Source organism: Panthera onca, chromosome A1 (assembly GCF_046562875.1).
Source record: "Panthera onca isolate mPanOnc1 chromosome A1, mPanOnc1 haplotype 2, whole genome shotgun sequence".
Classification (NCBI taxonomy): domain Eukaryota; kingdom Metazoa; phylum Chordata; class Mammalia; order Carnivora; family Felidae; genus Panthera; species Panthera onca.
This window is the reverse complement of record NC_138339.1, coordinates 98,598,533-98,620,510: the sequence shown is the minus strand read 5'-3', so window position 1 is coordinate 98,620,510 and position 21,978 is coordinate 98,598,533. Positions and strand designations below refer to the sequence as shown.

General features: G+C 40.4%; 2 protein-coding genes across 4 annotated transcripts in view; one reads left to right on the top strand and one right to left on the bottom strand.

The window, feature by feature from the left end:
* The window catches only part of IQGAP2 (IQ motif containing GTPase activating protein 2), a 294,535-nt gene that overhangs the window by 204,984 nt on the left and 67,573 nt on the right, over nucleotides 1-21,978 (top strand). For all 3 annotated transcript variants that reach the window (XM_078448864.2, XM_078448872.2, XM_078448876.2), the window contains 2 exons: nucleotides 14,761-14,851; nucleotides 20,357-20,524. In XM_078448864.2, the coding sequence (XP_078304990.1) occupies nucleotides 14,761-14,851; nucleotides 20,357-20,524 (259 nt within the window). The remainder of the gene's footprint in view (nucleotides 1-14,760; nucleotides 14,852-20,356; nucleotides 20,525-21,978) is intronic.
* F2RL2 (coagulation factor II thrombin receptor like 2) lies at nucleotides 5,814-10,941 on the bottom strand. Its single transcript, XM_060637794.2, has 2 exons — nucleotides 10,849-10,941; nucleotides 5,814-7,024 (listed from the first exon to the last, which is right to left on the bottom strand). Exons 1-2 carry the CDS (start codon nucleotides 10,910-10,912, stop codon nucleotides 5,946-5,948), a joined length of 1,143 nt encoding a protein of 380 aa, XP_060493777.1. The 5' UTR covers nucleotides 10,913-10,941; the 3' UTR covers nucleotides 5,814-5,945.

The following is a 21,978-nucleotide window of genomic DNA, read 5'->3' as shown; positions in this document are numbered from 1 at the left end:
TGCTTTTAAATTTACAGACTGGGTGGGGGGAGAACGGCTGAGAGGGAGGATTTTCTTGATTTGTTTTGCCTACGGCTTATGAGATACTCTTCCTACAATTGCCTATGGACCAAAATGGAAATAATAGGGCTATTTTTATCCTGGTGTCAAACATGAGCAGGAAGCTGGCTCCAGAGCTAATCACTGCTTTTACTTTAACTAAAACCTCACTGATGGGTGAGTTCTTGTTCAGATTCCAATTCATTCGCTATTTACTGAGCACATACTGTATACATAGTGTACTGGATAGTGTGTGGTAGAGGGAAAAAGGGTAGAAGGAACACATGACATTTGAAGATCTCTGTCCTTCTTAAGATGCTTAGAAACGGAGGTAGTGGGCATTCTTATATAGAAGAGTTAAATAACAGTAGAGGTGAGTATGTGACACAGTGTGAAAACAAGGTATGCACTGAGTACTTCAGAGACCATGGATTTTTGTGGGCTAGAATCCTAAGAGGAGTGGACATGGAGAGAGAACAGGAGCTGCCCCTGGAAGGGAAGGAGGAGCTGGTTAGGTGGGCGGAAAGCAGGATGGTGCAGGCTGGGAATACAGTGCTGGGCAGGTGTGAGCCTGGTTTGTTCTCAGCACAGGAAGAGACTGACCTGGCCACAGTCCCTTTGAAGAGCACAGGATTTTTTCCATGCTGCAGAGCTTAGACTGGTGTTAGGAGGTGTTCCACAGATACTGGCCAGTGTTGGAAGGGTGCTGAGTGGTGAAGCTTATGATCTGTTCCTTGAGAGTGAGAGAGAGATGCTCCCTGGAACCGACCCCACTCATAGATGCCATGTCTCCAGCTGCAAGCCAAAACCTCAAGGAGTGGAGGTCTTCTCTGTATAGGTGTTTACAACCCAGAAACTGCCTCATCTGAATCAGGAACAGCATCTTTGATTAGAACAAACATTTATTGAGCACCTGTTGTTTGCCAGGCATGATACTCCGTATTTGTATGCATATTTTCTCATATAATCCTCATAATAATCCATAACAGCCATGTGGGTTAAATGTCCTTATCATCACTTACAGATAATGAAACTTAGGCTAAGTAATGTATCCAGAACTATCCAAAAAGTAATGAGTTCTGCAACTATGCCCTGGTCCATTGGATTCAGAAACCTGTATTATAAAGGCAGAGGGAAGGGGATGTTTATTGTTGCATTGTAATAACAAAAGACCCCAAACAATATAAATATCCTTCAAGAGAGGCCCAGTTAAGTAAGTTGCAGTATATCCATATAGTGGAAATACTCTGTGGTCGTCAAAAAAATTGAGTGAATCTATATTGGATAATCTTCAATATGTATATTGTTAAGTAAAAAAAAAAAAAATGTTTCCACATGCCTGAAAATGGGATACACACCCATAATAAACATACTCTTGCATGTGCATAAATTATTTCCAGAAGGAAACACCTGGAAGGTGAACTAGAAGTCTGGTGTAGATGGGAGACTTCTTTGTTTTCTCTGTTTTTGTGCTGTTGGGATTTTACTTTCTTAGAGAGTACATGTATTACATGATGAATGTTTCTAAACTTAAAAAAAAAATGTAAACAACTCACAAAGGGCCAAGTGGTAACTTAGTTTGTGGAATAGGACCTACTGCCCCGGCTGAGGTGTTCCCCCTTCAAGGCAGCTCATTTTGATGCAAGGTATTAGAAATTATTTTGGCATAATGTAGTCTCCAGCAGCATAGGGAAGTGTTGACTCTGGCAAAGAGAAGTGAGTGGTTAGGGAAGAAGAAAATAAATTTTTAATATAAACTCTGTACCATGTATTACCTATGCAAAAGTATTTTTAATAAAAATTAAAGTGTATATCTTTTTATGTATGTGCATATTTATTTACATTTATATGTTACATACATATGCACATATAATCGTATGTACTACTGAACTGCCTCATTAAAGGTGAATAAAAACATCCCTCCAAGGCGGGGACTTTTGTACTGTTAACCTTCTGATTGGGATGGCAGCAGCCTTGCCGTACCCCCTGTGCTTTAGGGGTGCCCTCACATTATTTATCTTCATTTGACCCTCACAGCAGCTGTGTGGCTGGTTGCCCTTTCATCTGATGGAAAGGAACGGGACTGGTCAATAAATAGCGGGCCAGCGAATAGGAGAGTGAAACTGAAACCCAAGCCTTGTGCCCCCACACCCCATGGAGGGGAGAATGGGTCTCCGCCTGCCATCCCCACTGATGGAGCCAAGACTGTGGCCCGAGGCACACTTGTCAGCATTGGAAGATACAGTTACTTGCTTTGGAGACAGACAGGCACCATTCCAATATTGGCTTTGTCAAAATAACCAGAGATTTTAGTCAAGTCCCTTGAATTCTCTTTACTTCCATTTCCACACGTGTAAAATGGATATAATAGTGCCTATCTTACAGGATCATGGTGAGGGGTTAAGAGTAACATACAGATGTAATAAAGTGTATTTGGATGTTCACGTACTTATATTTCTATAGATTATATTAACATGTAATCATATATAATTATATTGTGAACACATGTGTTTGAGTGTTCAGCATTTTGCATGGAGCTTGACACCCCCAAAAAATACTGAAATAATGTAGCTAATATTATTGCGGGTGCCAGCGGTTGCCCAGGTAAGGGCTGAGTGATGTCTGTGTCACAAAGTCCTTGCTAGACACACACAAATTGTTGCATCCACAAACCGCATGTGGGATCTTCTGGGTACAGGATAGAGATAGACCTAGGTTCCTCTCTGCCCACAGCCACATGCGGTTTGTCCTTGACTCCACAAATCTTTCATAGGCAGGCTATGCAAGTCCCTTCCAGAGCATTCCAATCTGATAGCTTTAGGTCAAGATGGAGTGCCGTGGGACCTCACCAGGACACTTAGAAGCCTTTGCTGGGTGTCTCCACTTTGCCATCTGTCTGTCAGGCTTGCTTCCTAAGTGTAAGAGCAGCAGCTTTAGTAATGGAAATAGAGCATTAAATATGAGCCCAAGGATCTGGGTTCTAGCTCAGGCTGGAATTAAACTGCTTCGGCCTATAAAATGAGGAGCCTGAATTGTATTGGCAAGAGCTAACAGATTTAAAACATTACCAAGCAATGAAACAGTTCCAAGCAATGAATATGATTTGGTTTAATTGCTATTTTTAAACACCATTTTCTTTTTCTGCCCATTAATTTTGAAACTTTTTTTTTCTCTGCCTGTTTTTTCCCTGGGGAAAAAAACTGATTCTTTGCTTATTTGATGAGGTCTATGTGTGTGTGTATGTGTGTCTGTGTGGGTTTTTTTTGTTTTGTTTTTTGTTTTTGAGAGAGAGAGTGGGGGAGAGAGAATATTAAGAAGACTCCACGCCCAGCAGGAGTTGATCTCATGACCCTGAGATCCTGACCTGGCCAAAATCAAAAGTCAGACACTTAACTGACTGAGTTACTGAGGGTGCCCCATCTGTGTGTGTTTTTTAACATTTGTGGTTTGGATGCTTGGAAGTTGCGGTTGTGTTTTGATGGAGATAATTCTGTGCCTTTCCTTCCCAAGATCTGGCCTTGAAAATAATAGAAAAAAAAATTATATTACTAGTATTGCCAGTATAAAGTAAAGCTTGTGCGAAAACATACAGCTGTTAAAGATCACATTGGAGGGGCTCTGGGTGGCTCAGTCGGTTGAGCGTCTGACTCTTGATATCGGCTCAGGTCATGATCCCAGGATCATGGGATTGAGCCCTGCATTGGGCTCCATGCTGAGCATGGAAACTGCTTAAGATTCTATCCCCCCCCCCCCCCCCGCCACTTCATGTGTTCTCCCTCTCTCTCTAAAATAAAAAGAATTTTTAAAAACGATGATAATGGATAACATCTGCATGGAACAGATGGCCAGTTTTATCAAAGGTTGAGGACAGGGATTTAAGCTGGTGACAATTCTTGCTCCTCATTAATAGTATTTCAAGTGTAACCTTGTGTAGAAACCAAATTCCTTTTGTCTCAGGGGAAAGGCTGGGTAATGCACATGTTGGCACATACTTAGCAGAAAACACACTTTGTTCACCAGAGGCAGTGAATTGTGAGCTATTTTAAAATTGAAGGCTTTCCTTGAGACTTTATGAATTAGATGCCCAAAAACATTCTGTTTTGCTATATATATATTTACTGCACAAGAGTTGTGTGCTTTTAACAAGTGAATATTACTACATTTTTCTCTTATGTGAAACTGTATTACACATGATGGCTTTATTTGCAGAAACCAATTCCTTTCATTGCAGTTTCTGTCATCTTAAAACTTATTTTAGGTTTCTTTTTAAGTTTTTTTTTTTCTTCAAGTAATCTGTGTACCCAACGTGGGGCTGAGAGAAAGGGAGACTCAGAATCTGAAGCAGGCCCCAGGCTCTGAACTGTCAGCACAGAGCCCAACACAGGGCTGGAACTCCTGGACCGTGAGGTCATTACCTGAGCCAAAGTCCGCTTAACCGACTGAGACCCTCAGACACCCCTCCCTTTCTTTTAATTTTTTTAATGTTTTGTTATTTTGAACTTTTAAATGATTTTTTTTTAATGTTTATTTATTTTTGAGACAGAGAGAGACAGAGCATGAACGGGGGAGGGGCAGAGAGAGAGGGAGACACAGAAGCAGAAGCAGGCTCCAGGCTCTGAGCCATCAGCCCAGAGCCTGACGCGGGGCTCGAACCCACGGACCGTGAGATCGTGACCTGAGCTGAAGTTGGAGGCTTAACCGACTGAGCCACCCAGGCGCCCAAAACTTTTAAATGATTTTATGAGTATGTTCTAGCTTATGTCTTTTTTTTTTTTTTTTTACATGCCCAACCAAAAAATAATGTCCCTTGTCATACAAGGTACCTTGCCTTCTCAGTAACAATTGAATGGGCTTTCATACTGCTTTGCTGCTTTGAGATTTTATTCATTCACTCAGCAACATGTTATACAGAGCATGGATCTGGGCCCCACAAACCCTGAGAAGACTTGGGTCTACAGGAGACTAAAGAAGGGAGAGGAGTAGCCCCTTCTTTACTATACAGGGTGTTTAATAAGTATTTATGAAATTAATATTTGTATATAAATGTCAAAAATACAAGAAAGGGAGATGAGAAAAATGAACTTCTAGCTTGAGAATGGTCCATTGAAGACTTTAAGAGATGGAAAGAATTAAGGCAAACATGTTAAAAACAGCTTTACAGTTAGAGAAGCAAGAGCAAAAAGGAGAAGTCAAGATTATAGCAAATCAAGAAGCTTGGCTGGTGCCTACTTTGCAGGCAAGGTTTATTGGGAAGTAAAGTTGGAAAATTATCTCTGAATGTCAGGCTAAAGATTTATAACTTACTCCAAAACAGTGAACAATCATTGGCACTGTGTGAGCTGGGATTTTTGAGTGATGTGTTCAGTATGATCTGAGGAAGATTAATCTGGCAATGGCCAGTGAAATAGAATAGGCTGGCAGTGAAAAGAATGGTTAGAAGGCAAATGTGGGACTAAGGTAATGGCCCCTAGTGATAACAATCACTTCGAGTGAGCTGATGAGGGACCACCTGTGTGAGAGTTGGAGAAGGAAGACGAATCAAAAATGACGCCAAACACTGAGAACTGAGATCTTAGCTTCTCCCTGTGCTTCGCCTTTGTCCCACCTCCTCCTCCAGGACATGTAGGGTTGAAACCTACTGGAAGTAGGGAAGATGGAGAATTAAAGGTCTTGAAGTACCATCAGGCAAGTGTGTCAGTTGCCCTAAAGATGATGATATCTTTTCTTCTGCACTGACACTCTTAAAATCCTGAAAAAGTATTAAAATAAAAAAGTGCTTTTGTAGTGTTTTATTTTGAGGCAGTATTTCTTAGGAGCTCAAGAATGGAGTTAGAGGGTAGAACCCTCTGCACTAGGCATGTATCGTCCCAAGAAGGTGTGTTTTCACAGATGGCGTTCCTTGTTCTCTAAGGTGATTTCACCATTGTAAGATAAACAGTGGAGTGATCTATGATTTTTGACATAAGAAAATAAAGGAGTGGATCTAGGCAACTATTCAGGCTCCCAAGGCACAAAGCTATGAGATAGACAAAATATAAGCCATCAGTGTTGTTGTAGTAGTAGTTAGCGTGGTGAATGATGAGTATAATATTGCTTGGAGCAAAGCAAATGGTAAAAATCAGAAGAATGAGGAGACTCGCCTTAACATACCACAACCATCTGTGATCATATGCATTAAGCGTCCGAATGATGGCTGTGTAGCAGTAGATAATGACCACAAAGGGAATTAAGAATCCAAAGAACGCCAAGGATATGAAGTAGTAGAGTTGGAAGGGTGATGAGGACTCGCATGTGTTGTGGACATCATGGCAAGTGGTGATGTCCTGCTGGACAAGGTAATATTCCTGCTTCAGGATGAAGAATGGCAGCATGTATAAGAAAACTGTTGCCCACACCAGTCCACATGTCAGCAGGGTGTAGGTACGCTTGGGCAGACCTCGGTATGTGAAAGGATGGACAATGGCTAGGTAGCGGCTGATACTAATGCAGGCGAGGAGCAGAATGGAGCAGTACATGTTGCCATAGAAGATGACTGTGGTGGCCTGGCACATCACCTCTCCAAATACCCAGTTGTTCCCATTGAGGTGGTAAGCTATCTTAAAGGGCAGTGTGATGCAAAAAAGAAAGTCTGCCATGGCCAGGTTGGTGTAGAAGATGTTCATACAGATGGATCTGGTCCTGAAGAGGAGCATCCACAGGGTCACCGCATTGGCTGGCACACCTACTACAAACACCAGGATGTAGATGGCTGGTATCAGTTTGGTACTTAAGGAGCTGCTCAGGTACCCCATGGTAGCATTATTCACGTGGAGATTTGAAACCCTTTCTTCTGGGCAGTTAATTTTTACAGTTGTGGTAGTTCCTGTCCAGCCTTCTATGGCAGAAAGGGGGAATTCTTCAAAAGAATTTGGGGGAGCCCCACGGAAGGTCTTAATAGGTAAGGTTGGTTTTGCCAAGTTGTGTACGTCATTTTCCATGCCTGTAACTGAGAAGAAGTATTAATATGAATTATTGCTGAGCCCATGGCTGTGGTTCAGGACACAATGAAACTAAAAGTTTTATCTACATAGTTTCTGTAGTTGTAGAATTTAGGTTCATTTTTATTTTCGCAAATCCCTATAAATCTGGTAAGTAGCAGGAATGCATTTAGTATATATCGTATGCCCCAGCACTGTGCTAGCCCATGCAGGAGCAAAAACTAGATGGCAACTCCTTGCAGGCAGGAAGTTTATAATACCGTTGGCAAGAGCAATAATAGCACATCAAACCATTATAGACCAATATCATATTGGCTGTAAATTGTATAGACATTCAGACAGTGGTTAACAGATTTAAATGTTGGAGCAGAATGTCAAGGAAGAGGTAAAGATGAGCAAGGTTCATAGATGAAATTTAATAGATGAATAAGATACATGGGCTGGCATGGGATCTGGCAATGTCAGATAAGTTAATTTGACAAATGTTTATTGCATGTTATATGCCAGTGGTACAGTGTTAGACTCTGTCCCTGTCTTCAAACTGTCAGACCAGTGGAAAGGGTGCACAAAAACTCATTGTCTTAAGCTAATAAGGTGTGTGAAAGAAGATGACAGGGTAGGTTACAGATGAAAGGGTAGGATACAGCCAAATCTCTGAAAGACCTTTAACTAGAAAAAAACTCGAAAGAAATCATGTTTCTGTTCTCAGATGCTGGGCTTAGGCACATACAAAATTGTGAACAGAGGTGTGGCCATTATAGTAGACAGCGATGGCCTCACAAGATTCCACCTGCTAATGCCTGGACCCTTTGAATATGTTATTTTATGTGCAAAAGGGACTTTGCAGATGTGATTCAGGATCTTCAGATGGCATGAGTATCCTGGATTGGCTAGGTGCGTCAGATGTAATCATAAGACTCCTTATAAGAGGGAGGCAAGGGAGTCAATATCAGATATTTTAAAATGCTGTGCTGTGCTGGCATTGGGGATGAAAAGAGGAGCCATAAACCAAGAATGCAAGCAGCTTCTAGAAGCTAAAAAAAACAAAAGACAAGAAAATAACTTATGCCCCAGAGCCTCCAGAATGAACACAGCCCTGCTGACATCTTGACTTCAGGACTTGTGACCTCCGGAAGTATCATCTGTATTGTTTTAAGCCACTACAATTGTGGTAATTTGTTGCAGCACCAATAGCATACTAATATAACTGTGATCTGGTTTATATTTAAGATGACTTGGGTGACAGTGTAGAGACTGAAAAGGGAAGAAATTAGAGGCAAGGGGGACTGATCTGGAGCCTACTGTAGTCATTGAAACTCAAGATGGAGAGTAACGATCTAGAGCAATGGCAGCAGAAAGGCGAAGTGAACCCTGGAAACTGATGGCAGCTTAGAGGGACTTGGCATCCAGTTGGCTTTGGTGGCAATGAGGGAGAGGCAGGAGGCAAAAATGACTAGGAGGCGTCTACTCTAGATGATTTTGGGGAAGAAGATGGGACAAATGACAAGCATAGAGGAGACAAAGGAAGAAAAATGAAAAGAGGGGAATAGAGAATATAGTCCATAATGTATTAACATTGTATGGTAACAAGTGGTAATTACACTTACGAGATAATGTATAGAATTGTCCAATCACTATGTTGTGCACTTGAAGCCAATGTAACATTGTATGGCAACTCTATTTCCATTTAAAAAACCAAGGAAAAATTCAGAAATGGAACAAAAAGGAATAGAGATGCAACCACTACATACTATAAATTATACTATATATTGGGCATTCGTTGGCATGCTAATTTTAATCCTCCTAATTCATGCAAGAGCAATTTCAAAAACACAGTAGACCTTACTCCTCAAACCTGTTTCTCATTATATAATTTTTCCGTAAATCTTTGACACGTACATAAAGTGGATTCTCTCAGATTTCTAAGATGGACTTTAATGCCTAATATAAACCTCATACTTACCAATTTAAAATGCCATTGTTCTGCCAGTTACGTCTTTTCACATGACTTCTGAATTCCTACGTGTTGAGCACTTGGGGTTAGTGTTTAGTAACCTGGTTCTCATTCAAAGCCAGTTTCTCTTCCTGCTTTAATCTCTAGCAGTTCGCCCCAGGTGAAATTGAAGCCTTCCTCATAACCTTGAGATTGCACAAACTGAATTCAGTGTATAAAACAGAGTATTGCCTGAACAAGTAGGGACAGGGAGGTGGTGTTAAGGTGTCGTTTAAAGGAAGATAGATTAACGAAAAAGAAAGAAATATCTGGGAAGTGTTCTCTGCCTGTGTTTAGATGTGAACTTTGAGGATGGGGTTGGGTGACACTTGGATTCAGCCACACACATCCTTCTCTTCGTTCTCGCATTTTGAAAAATGCTTAAATTTGATGTTACCCAAAGAGAAATGCCTTGAGAATTAGGCCCAAAGCTGGAAAATGGTGGCTGAAGAACATGCTGTGCAAGTTATTTCCTTTCAAGATCTGATAAGAGAGTTGTTGAAATGAAGTGTTTGTCAGTTTTCAGAAAATTCCTGTGGTTGAGCGAGACATGGTGCCTAAAAACATGGTAAACAGTGGCTGTGAAAAAGCCTCGATTCCTTTTTCCATGAGAATTCCAGATCTGGCTTGACTTGAGTAAGTCTTTTAGTGCCTAGAGTCTGGTGTGCTTTCAAAATAGTACTCATTGTTAAATTTGACATATTTTTCAATTTGTTTGGATTCTTAATACAGGCTTCCGTTTGGCATAATGTTTCTAAAATGTTTTTACTCTGGGCAAAGGCCTTGGAAAGGGACTGATCCAAGGGGACCAGACTTCAGCCTCTAGACGATGGGGTTTTTTTACTCATTTCTCCCCCACCCCATGGAAGAAAGCAAATGCCCTGCTTCTTACTTTGTCGCCTTTAAATGCCCCCTGTTCACTTGCACCAAACTCCACCAGCCCCTTGAAGGAGCCCCCTTCTGCTGCATTTGGGTTCACCCCTACCCAGAACGCTCACTCCTCGTGAATCCCACACCCACTGCTCCTCTGAATGCTTGGTACTCTCCCACAACCATCTTGACGATTTCACCTGCCTGTTGAAGCAGCATTCCTCTATAGAGGTTTAGTTTTGTTAATTTTTTATTTTTTCTGTCTCGTCGTTGTCCCTCACCCCAGCTTTCCTGCTCCAAACAATGTTGGCTGGAGAGTGACCTAACAGCAGAAGAGTTGTGGATACAGATAGCGCACATTGGTTTATTTTGGAGTAAGCAGGAGGTGACAGGCTAACATTGGGTTGAGTGAAATAAGAAACACATTAAGAGTTGAATAATAGTATTTGGGAGATCTCATTTCTAAAAACTAAAAGATCATGTGACTGTAAGGAGAACTCCCTGGTAAAGTCATTAAGAAACAGTAACCTGTTAGCATTACTTACTGGAGGACCACTCATTCTTTCTGGTACTGTTCTTGTTTTCCCTACTTGTGGCCCAAGACAAGGTATAAACATAGGAATTTTGAAAATCTCTTGAAAAAGTGCTGTCTTGCCGAATCAGAGGAAATTCTTAGAAGATCAGAATCTTGTCACAATGAAGTTTGATCCGTGACTTCATTATAGGAGTTAAAATCTTGACTATGCCACAGGTTTTTAAATCTAAGCAGAGAACACTGGTCTTCGACAAGGTCTGAACAGAGCAAACAAACTATAGCTATTCCCTTCCAAGATGCTGCCTTTTCATAACAAACCTCAAACTCTGCCTTTCAGGTTGCAGATTGTGTGAAGCGCGAAGAAAATTAGGTTCCGTTTGCCCTTGTAACACAAACCACCACCCCCCGACCTACCCCGTATGAAAAGAGCTTACCGCTTTGGCAAAAAGTGGGCAACAGAAGCATTACTCCAGCAGCTACAAAGATGAGGGCTTTCATCTTGGTGACCTGAGTCCCGTTTCTCAAATGTTATTAAACGTGTAAAATTAGGGAGCACAGCTTCCCCTCGGTTTCGTGTGTGAACAGCAAAGGGAACCCTTGTTCTCGCCGTAGAGCGTGCTGTCTGTCGCATGCTCCGCAGACTGGGAAGCTTGCCCAGGGCCTCTGGAGGGGAAGGGTGTGACAGCGCTCATGTTGCAGGCTGCGTGACTCAGGCTGAGTCTCTGAACACGTTACTTTATTCCTGGAGCAAATCATTTAACTCTTACCCACCCCTAACAGTTCCTTCTGCGTAGATGCTCTAATTCCCACCCCGTATACTTTGACATGTTGAAAAAATGCAGGTAGTACACAGTGAGTGCTTACAGAAGTAAGCTGAACATAGAGGCCGAGCAGCAGTTAGTTTTGACTGTCCTGTATCTCATTTTTATCCATTTAAAAAACACGGTGTCAGAGTGTGATGTCTACTGAATAACTGAGCTATCAGAAATTAGCCTTTCCTGAATCCTCTCTGTTATTCAAACTTTAATTCTTAAACCCATTACATAATTATAAATGAAATGAGTTACAGAAAACAAACTTTTTTTAGGAAGCTAAATTAAGACTATGGTAACTTTGAAAATTCTCCATCAGTGTCACATTGTTCTGAATTTGCCATCACTGTTTGGCCATACTTGGTTTTAGGGTGTTTTGTTTTGCCATAATTCAACATATTCTGAGCTCTTCGTTAACTACAGAGTCAGGTAACAGTGGGGTGTGGAGGGGTGTTAAATAATAAACTAAAATCATGATACAACATTAAAATGCAGAGGACTCTGTTTATTCCATGGTTATTGGTGAGCAGGTCTACAATAAACATTTTTTTTAAAATGTGAAATGTCCATAACATAAAATTTACCATCTTAATCATTATGTAGTGCCCAACTCAGTAGTGTTTGGGACAGCCACACCGTTGTGCAACGTATAAGCTTTTATGGATAATTATATCCCGGAGGATATGGTTTAATATGTAGTATAAATGAAACTGCATTGTGACAGATTTTTCTGTACTTAACACAACTTAAGGTTAAACCCTTAGCCAAACAGTCCTAACAGCATGTTGCATATAAAATGCAGCAAGAATCAGAAAATGCAGATTTGGTGTGAGACTTACAGGCTGAGGGATAAGCCAGGAAGGAATTGATCTGTGTAAACTTTTCACATCATGATTAAATTTCATCACACCAAGAGTTTTACAATCAAAAATTACTAGTACTTCAGCTACATAATATATGTTAACAGAAGCTGAAATTGAAAGCTATTTTATTGCAGAAATAGCCAAAATGCCATAAAATATTGAAAAGGTACTTTTTGTTGAATTAAAATATTCTAGGACTCATCTGAATTCAGGAATTTGTCACTTGATTTGCAGATGGCCTGCTTTCTCTTTACTTGATCCATTTGTCACTCAGATGTTGAACCTGGCTATGTAGCTTGAGGTAGAGCCCTGACCATCCTATAAATAAATTTCCAGTCTTGTAGCAAGCAATTTAAAAGGAGATCTTAAACCGCTAGGGCTTGGTTTTTACTCTTGGTTTTACATTTAACTCTAGCATCCTTTGGTGTAATGAGTCATGATATAAACTGTTGACTTAAATCCATTTGGTTTGTAAACTTTGCCTTATGAAACAAACACTTTAAGCTTTTAAGTGGGATTTAACTTCCTTTTCATCTGGGTCAAAGTTTGTATGGTGCATCTTCTACAATGGTAAGTTACAAAAGAATTTGGTAAATACTCTTCAAAAAAACTGAAAGAGACATAAATGAACTTGTATGGAACTTAGTCTTTAGGCTAGTCCTGGGAGGAGTGTTTGGGTTCTCTTTGGCCTTGGGAACAAATAGTTCCTACTCCCCTGTCTCTTCATTCTTCCTGTAGTCTTCAACTTCCTATCATGCTTCTTGTTTGATTCCTTCACATCCATTCTTTCAAGAAATGGAGATCTTGCTACAAGTAACCATACCCATGTGGCAGATCTGCCTAGAGATGATTGTGGAAGCAGGAGCCAAGCCTTCCATGATGGTCTCCATTAGCCCAGATATTACAGGATGAAGTGATAGATTCTTTGTCTTACTTTCAGAGTGCTTTCCGCATACATTATCTCAAGTTAGTCTAAGAGGGAAATAGCTTTGAAGCCTTGCAGAGGAGCAGGTGGATGTCATTTCTCCTTCCTGCAAACCATCCATCATGAGTCCTGAATGATGGCGCAAGTTCTCCATGGTTCTGATGAGCTACTTGCTGTTCATCACAGGCTTGCCTTAGGATTTAGTACGTGACACTTATTACTACACATGGGCAAGTGTCCCCATTGTTGAAAATTGAATGCCTCAGGGTGCCTGGGCTCAGGTCATGATCTCAAGATTTGTGGGATTGAGCCCTGCATCAGGCTTTGTGCTGACAGTGCGGAACCTGCTTGGGATCACCCCTCTCCCTCCCTCTCTCTGCCTCTGCTCATGCCCCTGCATGTGCTTTCTCTCTCTCAAAATAAATAAACTTAAAAAAAAATAAATTGAATGTCTCATCTTCCCTGAAAAATATTTAATTTCTCCTGATAACACTTACTTGTAATCTCTGGCAAGTTTATGTAATCTTGGGCAGTTGGTTTCTGGAAGTCCCATTTAATTACTATATAGTAGCACCATATTTGTAATATGGTAGTCAGAATCAACCAAGAAGTAAAAAAAAAAAAAAATGGGGTCACCTGGGTGGCTCAGTCGGTGGAGCATCCAGCTTTTAATTTCAATTCAGGTCATGATCCCGAGGACATGGAATCTAGCCCCATGTCACTCTCCATACTGAGTGTGGAGCCTGCTTAAGATTCTCTCTCCCGCTCTGCCCCTCTCCCTCACTCATGTGCATGCTCTGTCTCTCTTTAAAATACAACCAAAAATAAAATAAAATCACTTTAAAAGTAAAAAAAAAAAAGGTAGATAATTTAGTGCCTTTTTATTGCTATTATCACTTCCATTCTGAAGCTGTCCTTAGCTCCAAGTATTTCTTCCCCCTGCAATTAACCCCTACTATAATCATTTCTTGACTATTTCTAGATCATGTGTCTACAGCCATTATCGCTCTGATCACATTGTATTATAATTATTTTTTATGTAAATCTATCTTTTCTACTAAGTTGTTAGCTCCTTGAGGGCAGCCACCATGTTTTTGTATGGGTCTTTTGTTTTTGTCTCTGTGTCTGGTAAATGCCAAGTATCATTGTGTTTCCCTCAAATTTAAAGTTTCCTCTGGTATCTTGGCCACCTTGGGAACACAGTTAGTGATTAAGGGAGAGCGTATTCAGAGGCGGCTTTTCTGGAGGAGGTGACATTTGAATTAAGCCCTGAACGGTAAGAAAGAATCCACAGCCACACAGCTGGAGAACATTAGGGTCTGAAGGAGGCTGGTGTGCAGGTCTGAGACAGGGAGTAGAGGAGTGTGAAGGGCAGCCAGAGGAGTCAGCAGGCCTGCATCATTAGATCCCCACGGTCCCTGGGAAGGGGAGTTACATTTTCCCCTAACTGCAGAGGAAATCTGTGGAGGAGTTCCAACACAGGGATCATCCAGTTCTTTATAAAGGACCACCATGGGAGAGGGCAGTCTTGGAAAAAACACAAACCAATAGACGAATGCACCTAAGTGGGGGATGGGGTTTGGAATTGGGCGTTATTTCATTAATAGTCTATACAGTCTATGACAGTGCTTGGTAGTTGGTAAGAGTCTGTGGGAACTGTAATAAATAGGCTCCTGAAAAGCAGTTATAAATTCTGTTTCATCATCATTCCCTGTTCTTTCTTTTATTCTATGACCCTATTCCCAGGACTCTGAGATTGTTTCCAAAGTCCTTTGGCTGGATGAGATACAGCATGCGGTCGATGAGGCCAACATGGACAAGGACAAAGCAAAACAATGTAAGTCCTCACCTCCTTTTGCTGGCTCAGTGAACCTTGCTGGTTATGCCACTGATTTTTTATGTTTATAACTGTATAGCTTTAGTTTCTGAAAAGATTTGGACTCTTAGCAATTTTAGTTGTTGAGTATATATACAAAAAGATCTATTGGTGGTGGCACTATTTTCAGTGATTAGGTGCTATCTCTAGCAAAATCTAAGGATTCTGGTACAAAATCCAGAAAGCAAAAAAATGGTTACTGAACTCTCAAATTTCTAGTTTAATCAAGCCCTTTTTTACCTTTTTTAAAAATGTTTATTTATTTTTTTAATTTACATCCAAGTCAGCGTATAGTGCAACAATGATTTCAGGAGTAGATTCCTTAGTGCCCCTTACCCATTTAGCCCATCCTCCCTCCCACAACCCCTCCAGTAACCCTCTGTTTGTTCTCCATATTTAAGAGTCTCTTCTGTTTTGTCCCCCTCCCTGTTTTTATATTATTTTTGTTTCCCTTCCCTTATGTTCATCTGTTTTGTGTCTTGAAGTCCTCCTGTGAGTGAAGTCATATGATATTTGTCTTTCTGTGACTAATTTTGCTTAGCACAATACCCTCCAGTTCCATCCACGTAGTTGCAAATGGCAAGATTTCATTCTTTTTGAATGCCGAGTAATACTCTGTTGTGTATATATACCACATCTTTATCCATTCATCTATCGATGGGTATTTGAAGCCCTTTTTTTATCTTGACCCTTAAGAAACTTGCCCAATCTGCTTAATAAATACCTATGCTCCCTTCTATGCCTTCCATTGTATTAGTCCAGATTTGCCAGAGAAACAGAACCAAATATATACTTTTCTCTGGAGAACTAAATATGTAGTCATATATCTGTGTGTGTGCGTGCATGTGTACAAGTGCATGTGCATGCAGATAAATAGTTGTTTCTCTGGAAAGTATGTAGTATCTGTATACACACACATACATAGAGAAAGAGACAGGGAGATTTACTCTAAGGAACTGGCTCATGTACTTGCAAAAAGACTGGCAGTCCAAAATCTGTGGGCAGGCCACAGAGGCCAGGTGGCAGCACTTAACCACCAAAGGTGAGTGGGTGTGGTTACTATCATGGAGAGCAGAGTCAAAGCAGTAATCAGAATGATCTGACAGACCTGTGGGATTGGCTAATTGACTGTGGTGTCCCTAAATATGATTTAAACAGTTTACTAAATTCATTCTTGATTTGTACAAGTGGAAGAAGAATTCTAGGTCAAATGCGGAAGTATAATTTGAGTAATGACAGCAAAAATCATGGCCCCTAAGTCAATTCCCATACTTAAGCCATTTACAAACCAAGAACCCCTTAAGTGAAGAGGAGACCAGGTCCACTTGAGAACAGAGTGCTACAGTCAAAAGTTTATACTGTTCATCTTTATTCGAGGCTTCCCCTAAAGAGAGCTGCAATTTTTTACCATGGTGGCTGTATTGAGGGGAAAGGATGCAATCAGACGTTCCAGGGATTACAGCACACTGGCTCTGAAACTGACACTAATTGCAGGAAACCCCAAATGTCACTGTGGTCCACCAACCAGAGTAAGGGCTCATGGAGCTCAGGTGATCAGTGGAGTCTTAGCTCAGGTCTTTCTCCCAGCGAGTCCTCAAACCGACGTGCAATTATTCCCCCAAGTCTAGGGTGCATAATTGAGATAGACGTACTCGGCAACTAGCAGAATCCCCTCATTGGCTCAAACGATTTAATTTTAGTTTTATTCTAAGACTCATAGACGAATAGTAGGAAAATTCACATGGAAATCTAAAGTAGCTTCAAGATCGATATACTAACACTCTACATGTACAAATAATCTACCGAAAGTAAGACTTCTGAAAGTGCTGTTCCTTAACCTATTTGCAGCATAACTAGGACGTATCCTATTGTATCAGGTCATAGAATGCTGTCGAGACACCTTAGTCTTCTTGCCCCCAAAGATTGGCTTTTCAACTTTGGAAGCATCTGTGGGGAACATCTGGTTTTTATTTCCTTAGCCTGGAAAATTATGTACATTTCTCCAACCTGAACTTATACCCTCAGGATCTTTGAAGTCTTTCCATTCTAGCACTCTAATCCTTAAGAAAAAATAAAATAAATTTGAGACGGGTTCGTAAGAGATTTAGATTTAAACGTAAAACTGAAGGAAGCCGTAGTTTAAAGAAACACTTTTAAAGAAATTAGGTTGTAACATTGGCACTCAGCCTGAAAGGGTTACAGTTTTGCTCTTAGAAGTCAAACCAATTTAGAAATCATTTTATTCATGTTCTTCCTACATTTGGCCTGCAGATGAGAAGCTGTTCCTTGTTTTACATTGAGATTCATTGTTGTGTTGACTGTGTAAGAGGCTTTCTCAAATATGTGACTGTGTACTCCAGATGTACACATTTAAAATCCTGTCTTCTGCCTCTGTCCTGTGTCTCAGAAGAGTTGATATAGTTTCTTCTATGATACATAACACCAAAAAGATGTTCTGAAGTAAAACCATCTATATTCTAACAATGAGATGAGAATTTTCCAGTTTTTCAAAAAAAAGAGTTTAATCTTCCCTTTAAAAGCATTCATCCTTTGTATGATAAGACTTGAAACAGATTTTGGTTTCGTGTTGTAAGCATCTAACCCACTCCCAGATAATTTGGTACAAGAAAGTGCTGCCCTATAGGTTTTACCACAGGCAAGACTGAAAGGACACCGTAACTCAAGTCTCCTTCACTTGGGTTTCTTGCTTTCTAAAAGTAGGTTTGTCTCTACTTTTGACTCCATAGAGCAAAATTCCCCAGCTTTCTTCCATTATTGTTCCCTAAGGAATCTTTTTTTTTTTTTAATTTTTTTTAATGTTTATTTATTTTTGAGACAGAGACAGAGCATGAACAGGGGAGGGTCAGAGAGAGGGAGACATAGAATCTGAAACAGGCTCCAGGCTCTGAACTGACAGCACAGAGCCCGACGCGGGGCTCAAACTCACGGACCGCGAGATCATGACCTGAGCCAAAGTCGGCCGCTTAACCGACTGAGCCACCCAGGCGCCCCTAAGGAATCTTTTTAGATAGATTTTCCCTAATTATTTTTCACCATGGAATTTTAATACCACAGATATATTGAATCTGTTTTTGTACCATATGTAGATTTGTGCTGATACATTAAAAGATTTCTCACCCTCTCCCCCACAAGAGCCATTTTTTGCCCCACTGGAGGTTATTTCACCTCTAAGTGCATAGCTTAGAGAAAGCCTGCCGATGTATGGCTTAAGATGCAACACAAACATTTCTTTCGGATCTTTTAGGAGACTTATGGGAGATTTCTTCATTTGTTCCTTACCACAAACATACCTGACTTTATGTAGACCATTTATTTGACATCTTCAACTATCTGGAACTAAACGGCATCCCATTGATTAAGCAAAAACACAATCAAAGTACATGTCTCAAAGCCTTTGTCCTGGAACTGATTTACTCTGCTCATTGGGAATCTCTTGGGCAGACACTTAGAACCTTTGTATTCTTATATTAGGCTTAACACTAATATGTTTGGTTGTGTCCCTTCCCAACTCAGAGTACATCAGAAGCTACGAATTACCAGGCAATTAGGTGATTGGGTTGTTCTCTGCAAGCACATAGCAGCAAGAAGAAATAGCTGGTGGGGACCGGAGGTGGGGGAAACTAAAAAGCATAAGAGTCTGAGGCCATTCAGTGCAGGAACAAAGAAGCCCAAGCAGCTCCTTAGTATTTAACAATACTAAAATAATCACTGTATTGTAGCAGAGGATGACAGGAAGGGCTCTTCTAGCAGCTCTCAGCAAACATTAAGCACCTACTGTGTACCAGGGATTATGGATAAAATGATGAGCAGTGTAGAGACTGTTCTCTTAGGGTATTCTCCAAGGGTTTAGATTTTCATGGGAAAATTAATGGTTCTGTTAAGATGAGTAGTAAGCTTCAGTTACCTGGAAGATTCACCTGTGGACCCACTGCTTGCATATCAATATTCAATGGTAAATCACATTTCCATATCCAAGAAATTTGTGCCTTTCTTATACCCATCTTTTTAAAAAAAATTTTTAAGTTTATTTATTTTGAGCGAGGGAGGGGCGAAGAGAGAGAATCCTAAGCAGGCTCCTCCCTGTTACCAGAGTCCGGTGTGAGGATCGAACTCACGAACTGTGAAACCAGGGCCTGGGCTGAAACCAGGAGTCGATGCTTAACTGACTGAGCTACCCAGGCACCCCTATAATACCCATCTTTTAAGGAACATGGCATTTTACTGGGTTAGATGAAGCTGTCAGGTGTAATTCATGAGAGGATTCTTTGTCATTTGCTTGTTCCTTCTGCTCCTCTGAGACCACAAAGTTCTCAAACAACCAGTACCACATTTGTCCCATCCTAGAAAACTTTTCTGGAGAAGAGGAAAGGCGGACTGTTTATCCATTCTTATTAGCTCCTGTAAGCACAAGAGCATACTGCTGTATCTTTTGTTCTGCAACAGTTGAATTTTGCTATGGAAGTTCTCCTTGATTCTTTATGTGCTCCTCCAGATTTGCATCACTTTGGTTCCAGATTGTTGAAAGTCAGACTCCATTTTTCTCGCCCCTTCAGTGTTCATGTTTGTATGCACATACATGCATAATTTAATGACACCAATATGCCAGTTAGCATTTGTATGGTAAAGTTTTGTGTGTGGGGGGGGGGGTGTTTATAAAAATGTATATCCATTTCTCCTCATTTCATCAAAACCTTCTGTCCACAAAGCATTTTAACCTGGTTTCTTCCATTGTTGTTCTAGGTTTCTAACTCAGTGCATTTATAGTTTGTAAAAACAGTACTTTCATTGGTTGGGCCAGAATATTCTTGGCTGGGAATGAAATGGATAGTAAAGAACTCACCATGTTAACTTTCTTTAGGTAACCAAGAGTTCACTGTAGCTTGATTTATAGGGAGAAGCAGAAATTTAAAATGGAATAAAATGCTTTCTAAGTCTAAATGGGTTCCAGAATTAAGTTTCTGGACTTGAGTACATATGTCCATCAGCCCTACCTGTTGCTTTCCTAGAATATTTGAAGTATACTAGCACTATACAAGAGACTATCAGGATTATTTATATATTCTAAAATAAATAAATGTCTTCATAAGACAAGTTCTCAAATACTGATGGATGACCTATTGGAGGACTGCATATCTACTGCATTTACCACACCCTTATGGATTAGTACAGTGAGTGGAACCTAGTGCCTTCCCACCACACGAGAGTAGCCTGGAAATGCTGTAATTTTTAATAAACTGTGCTCCTGTGGGATCTTGTTCTTCCTACAACCTAAACCTGTAGGTGAGTTGGTGACAGTCATGGGTATTTGTGGTACTAACTCTGAAAAGGATATAAAGGTTTAATTCCAATGCATTACTGGAAAAGGCTGAATTACATCTCACCTTTGCACACCACTAGAGTAAGTAGCAGATAACCAGTAACAGAAACTTTGTTCTCATTGTGCAGGGGTTACCCTGGTCATCGATGTCAATCAGTGTTTGGAGAAAGAAAAGCCATGTGATATTTTGTCTCATTTGAAGTCTTCTGTGTCTAATACAAATGACATAATCCCTGAATGTGCTGACAGGTATTATGATGCCCTCGCGAAGGCAAAAGAGCACAAATCTAAAAGTGGTAAGCTTTCTAGTCATTTGGCACTGACTAAATATCATTTTGGATATGATGCTGTCTTGCACCAATATGTATTGTATTGACTTTAAGACAATTATTGCTTTCGTATGAACATTTCTAAAATATTTTTTTGCATTGGAAAAAATTTTTACATGTGTTTTTCTTTTTTTGTTTTTTGGAAAAGTCTGATTAACTTGGTGGCTATGCATGGGTGACATCATAAACTTGAGAAAAGACAGCATTTAAGGAGAATTTGCTTTATCTAGTGCTTGCTTGTTGATCCATTTCTCCAGGGATAGGAAACTGATTTTTTTACAAATATTTGTCTCTCTCATTTTTGAAACAAATGGTACATGATTGTGTAATATTTAATAGGAGTAAGTTTGAAAACGTGGAATAAAATGCAGTGACACTGGTCTCCAAGGGCCCAGATCAATAACCTTGGCAAATATTTATGCCTGTTCAATCCAACGGTAGACCATGATGTGTTAACTTTGTAAAGTATCGTTGAGATCATGAGTCTAATAGTCATTTTTTAGATTTAGAAACTTACATTCATGAGATTTTGGTCAGAAGGAGACTCTGCCAAACCAGAAGAGGTTAATTTTTGAGAGTCAGTGCACCATTCCTTTAGTAAATTGATACCAAGCACTTCACATCCTATCAGAGATCAAGGTATGTCCTGATTCGCAGGCTGGTGTCGATTTACACATCACAGGTCATGTACTTTGCATCTTCAGGAAACTGGCCTCAGAAGTGGAATTGGAGAAAAAAAGGTTTTCTTAGTTCAACTGGAGGTCTTTCCCGTGGTACCCTATGCACTTGGTGGTTTGTCTGATGTATTTCCAACTCGGAGATTGCACCCTTGAGTTCAGCAAGTTGCCTGTTAATGAAACATGCAGAAGGCTATTGGTCATTCTTTCTTACCTGGCGTCTGATCACCCTTGAGCCTCTCTCTGTTCCCTTCACATATTTTCATCCGGAGTTACTGTAGTGTCCTCTGCCTCTTCCTTTATGGGGAAAGAATTGCACAACAGTGTTAATGCCGGGGTTCGTTTCAGTTTCAAATCCATCCTGGCCTAAGCCTAATTTATCTTCTGCTTGCCTCCACTTCCCGTGTGCCATGTTCTGGTGCATACTGTCTTATATCCCCAAATTGCCAATTCAGAAACCTAGGAGTTATCTTAGATTCATAATTATTACTTGTGAGCATCCTGATTTGGCTGTACAAGATACTTCTGGTAGGCCAGCATTTCTACACAGCTAACAGCTGTCTGCCCATTTGAAAAGAGATACATCTCTTTTCCTGGGCAGTGACAGAGAACAGTTGAGGAGCATTTAAAACCAAATAACCAACCAACCACGTTCAAGGGCCTTAAAGTTACCCCTGCTTAGTTTTTTTAATCCATTTAAATATTCTGTACAGATATTCACTTTGAACTTTGATTCCCTGTAAA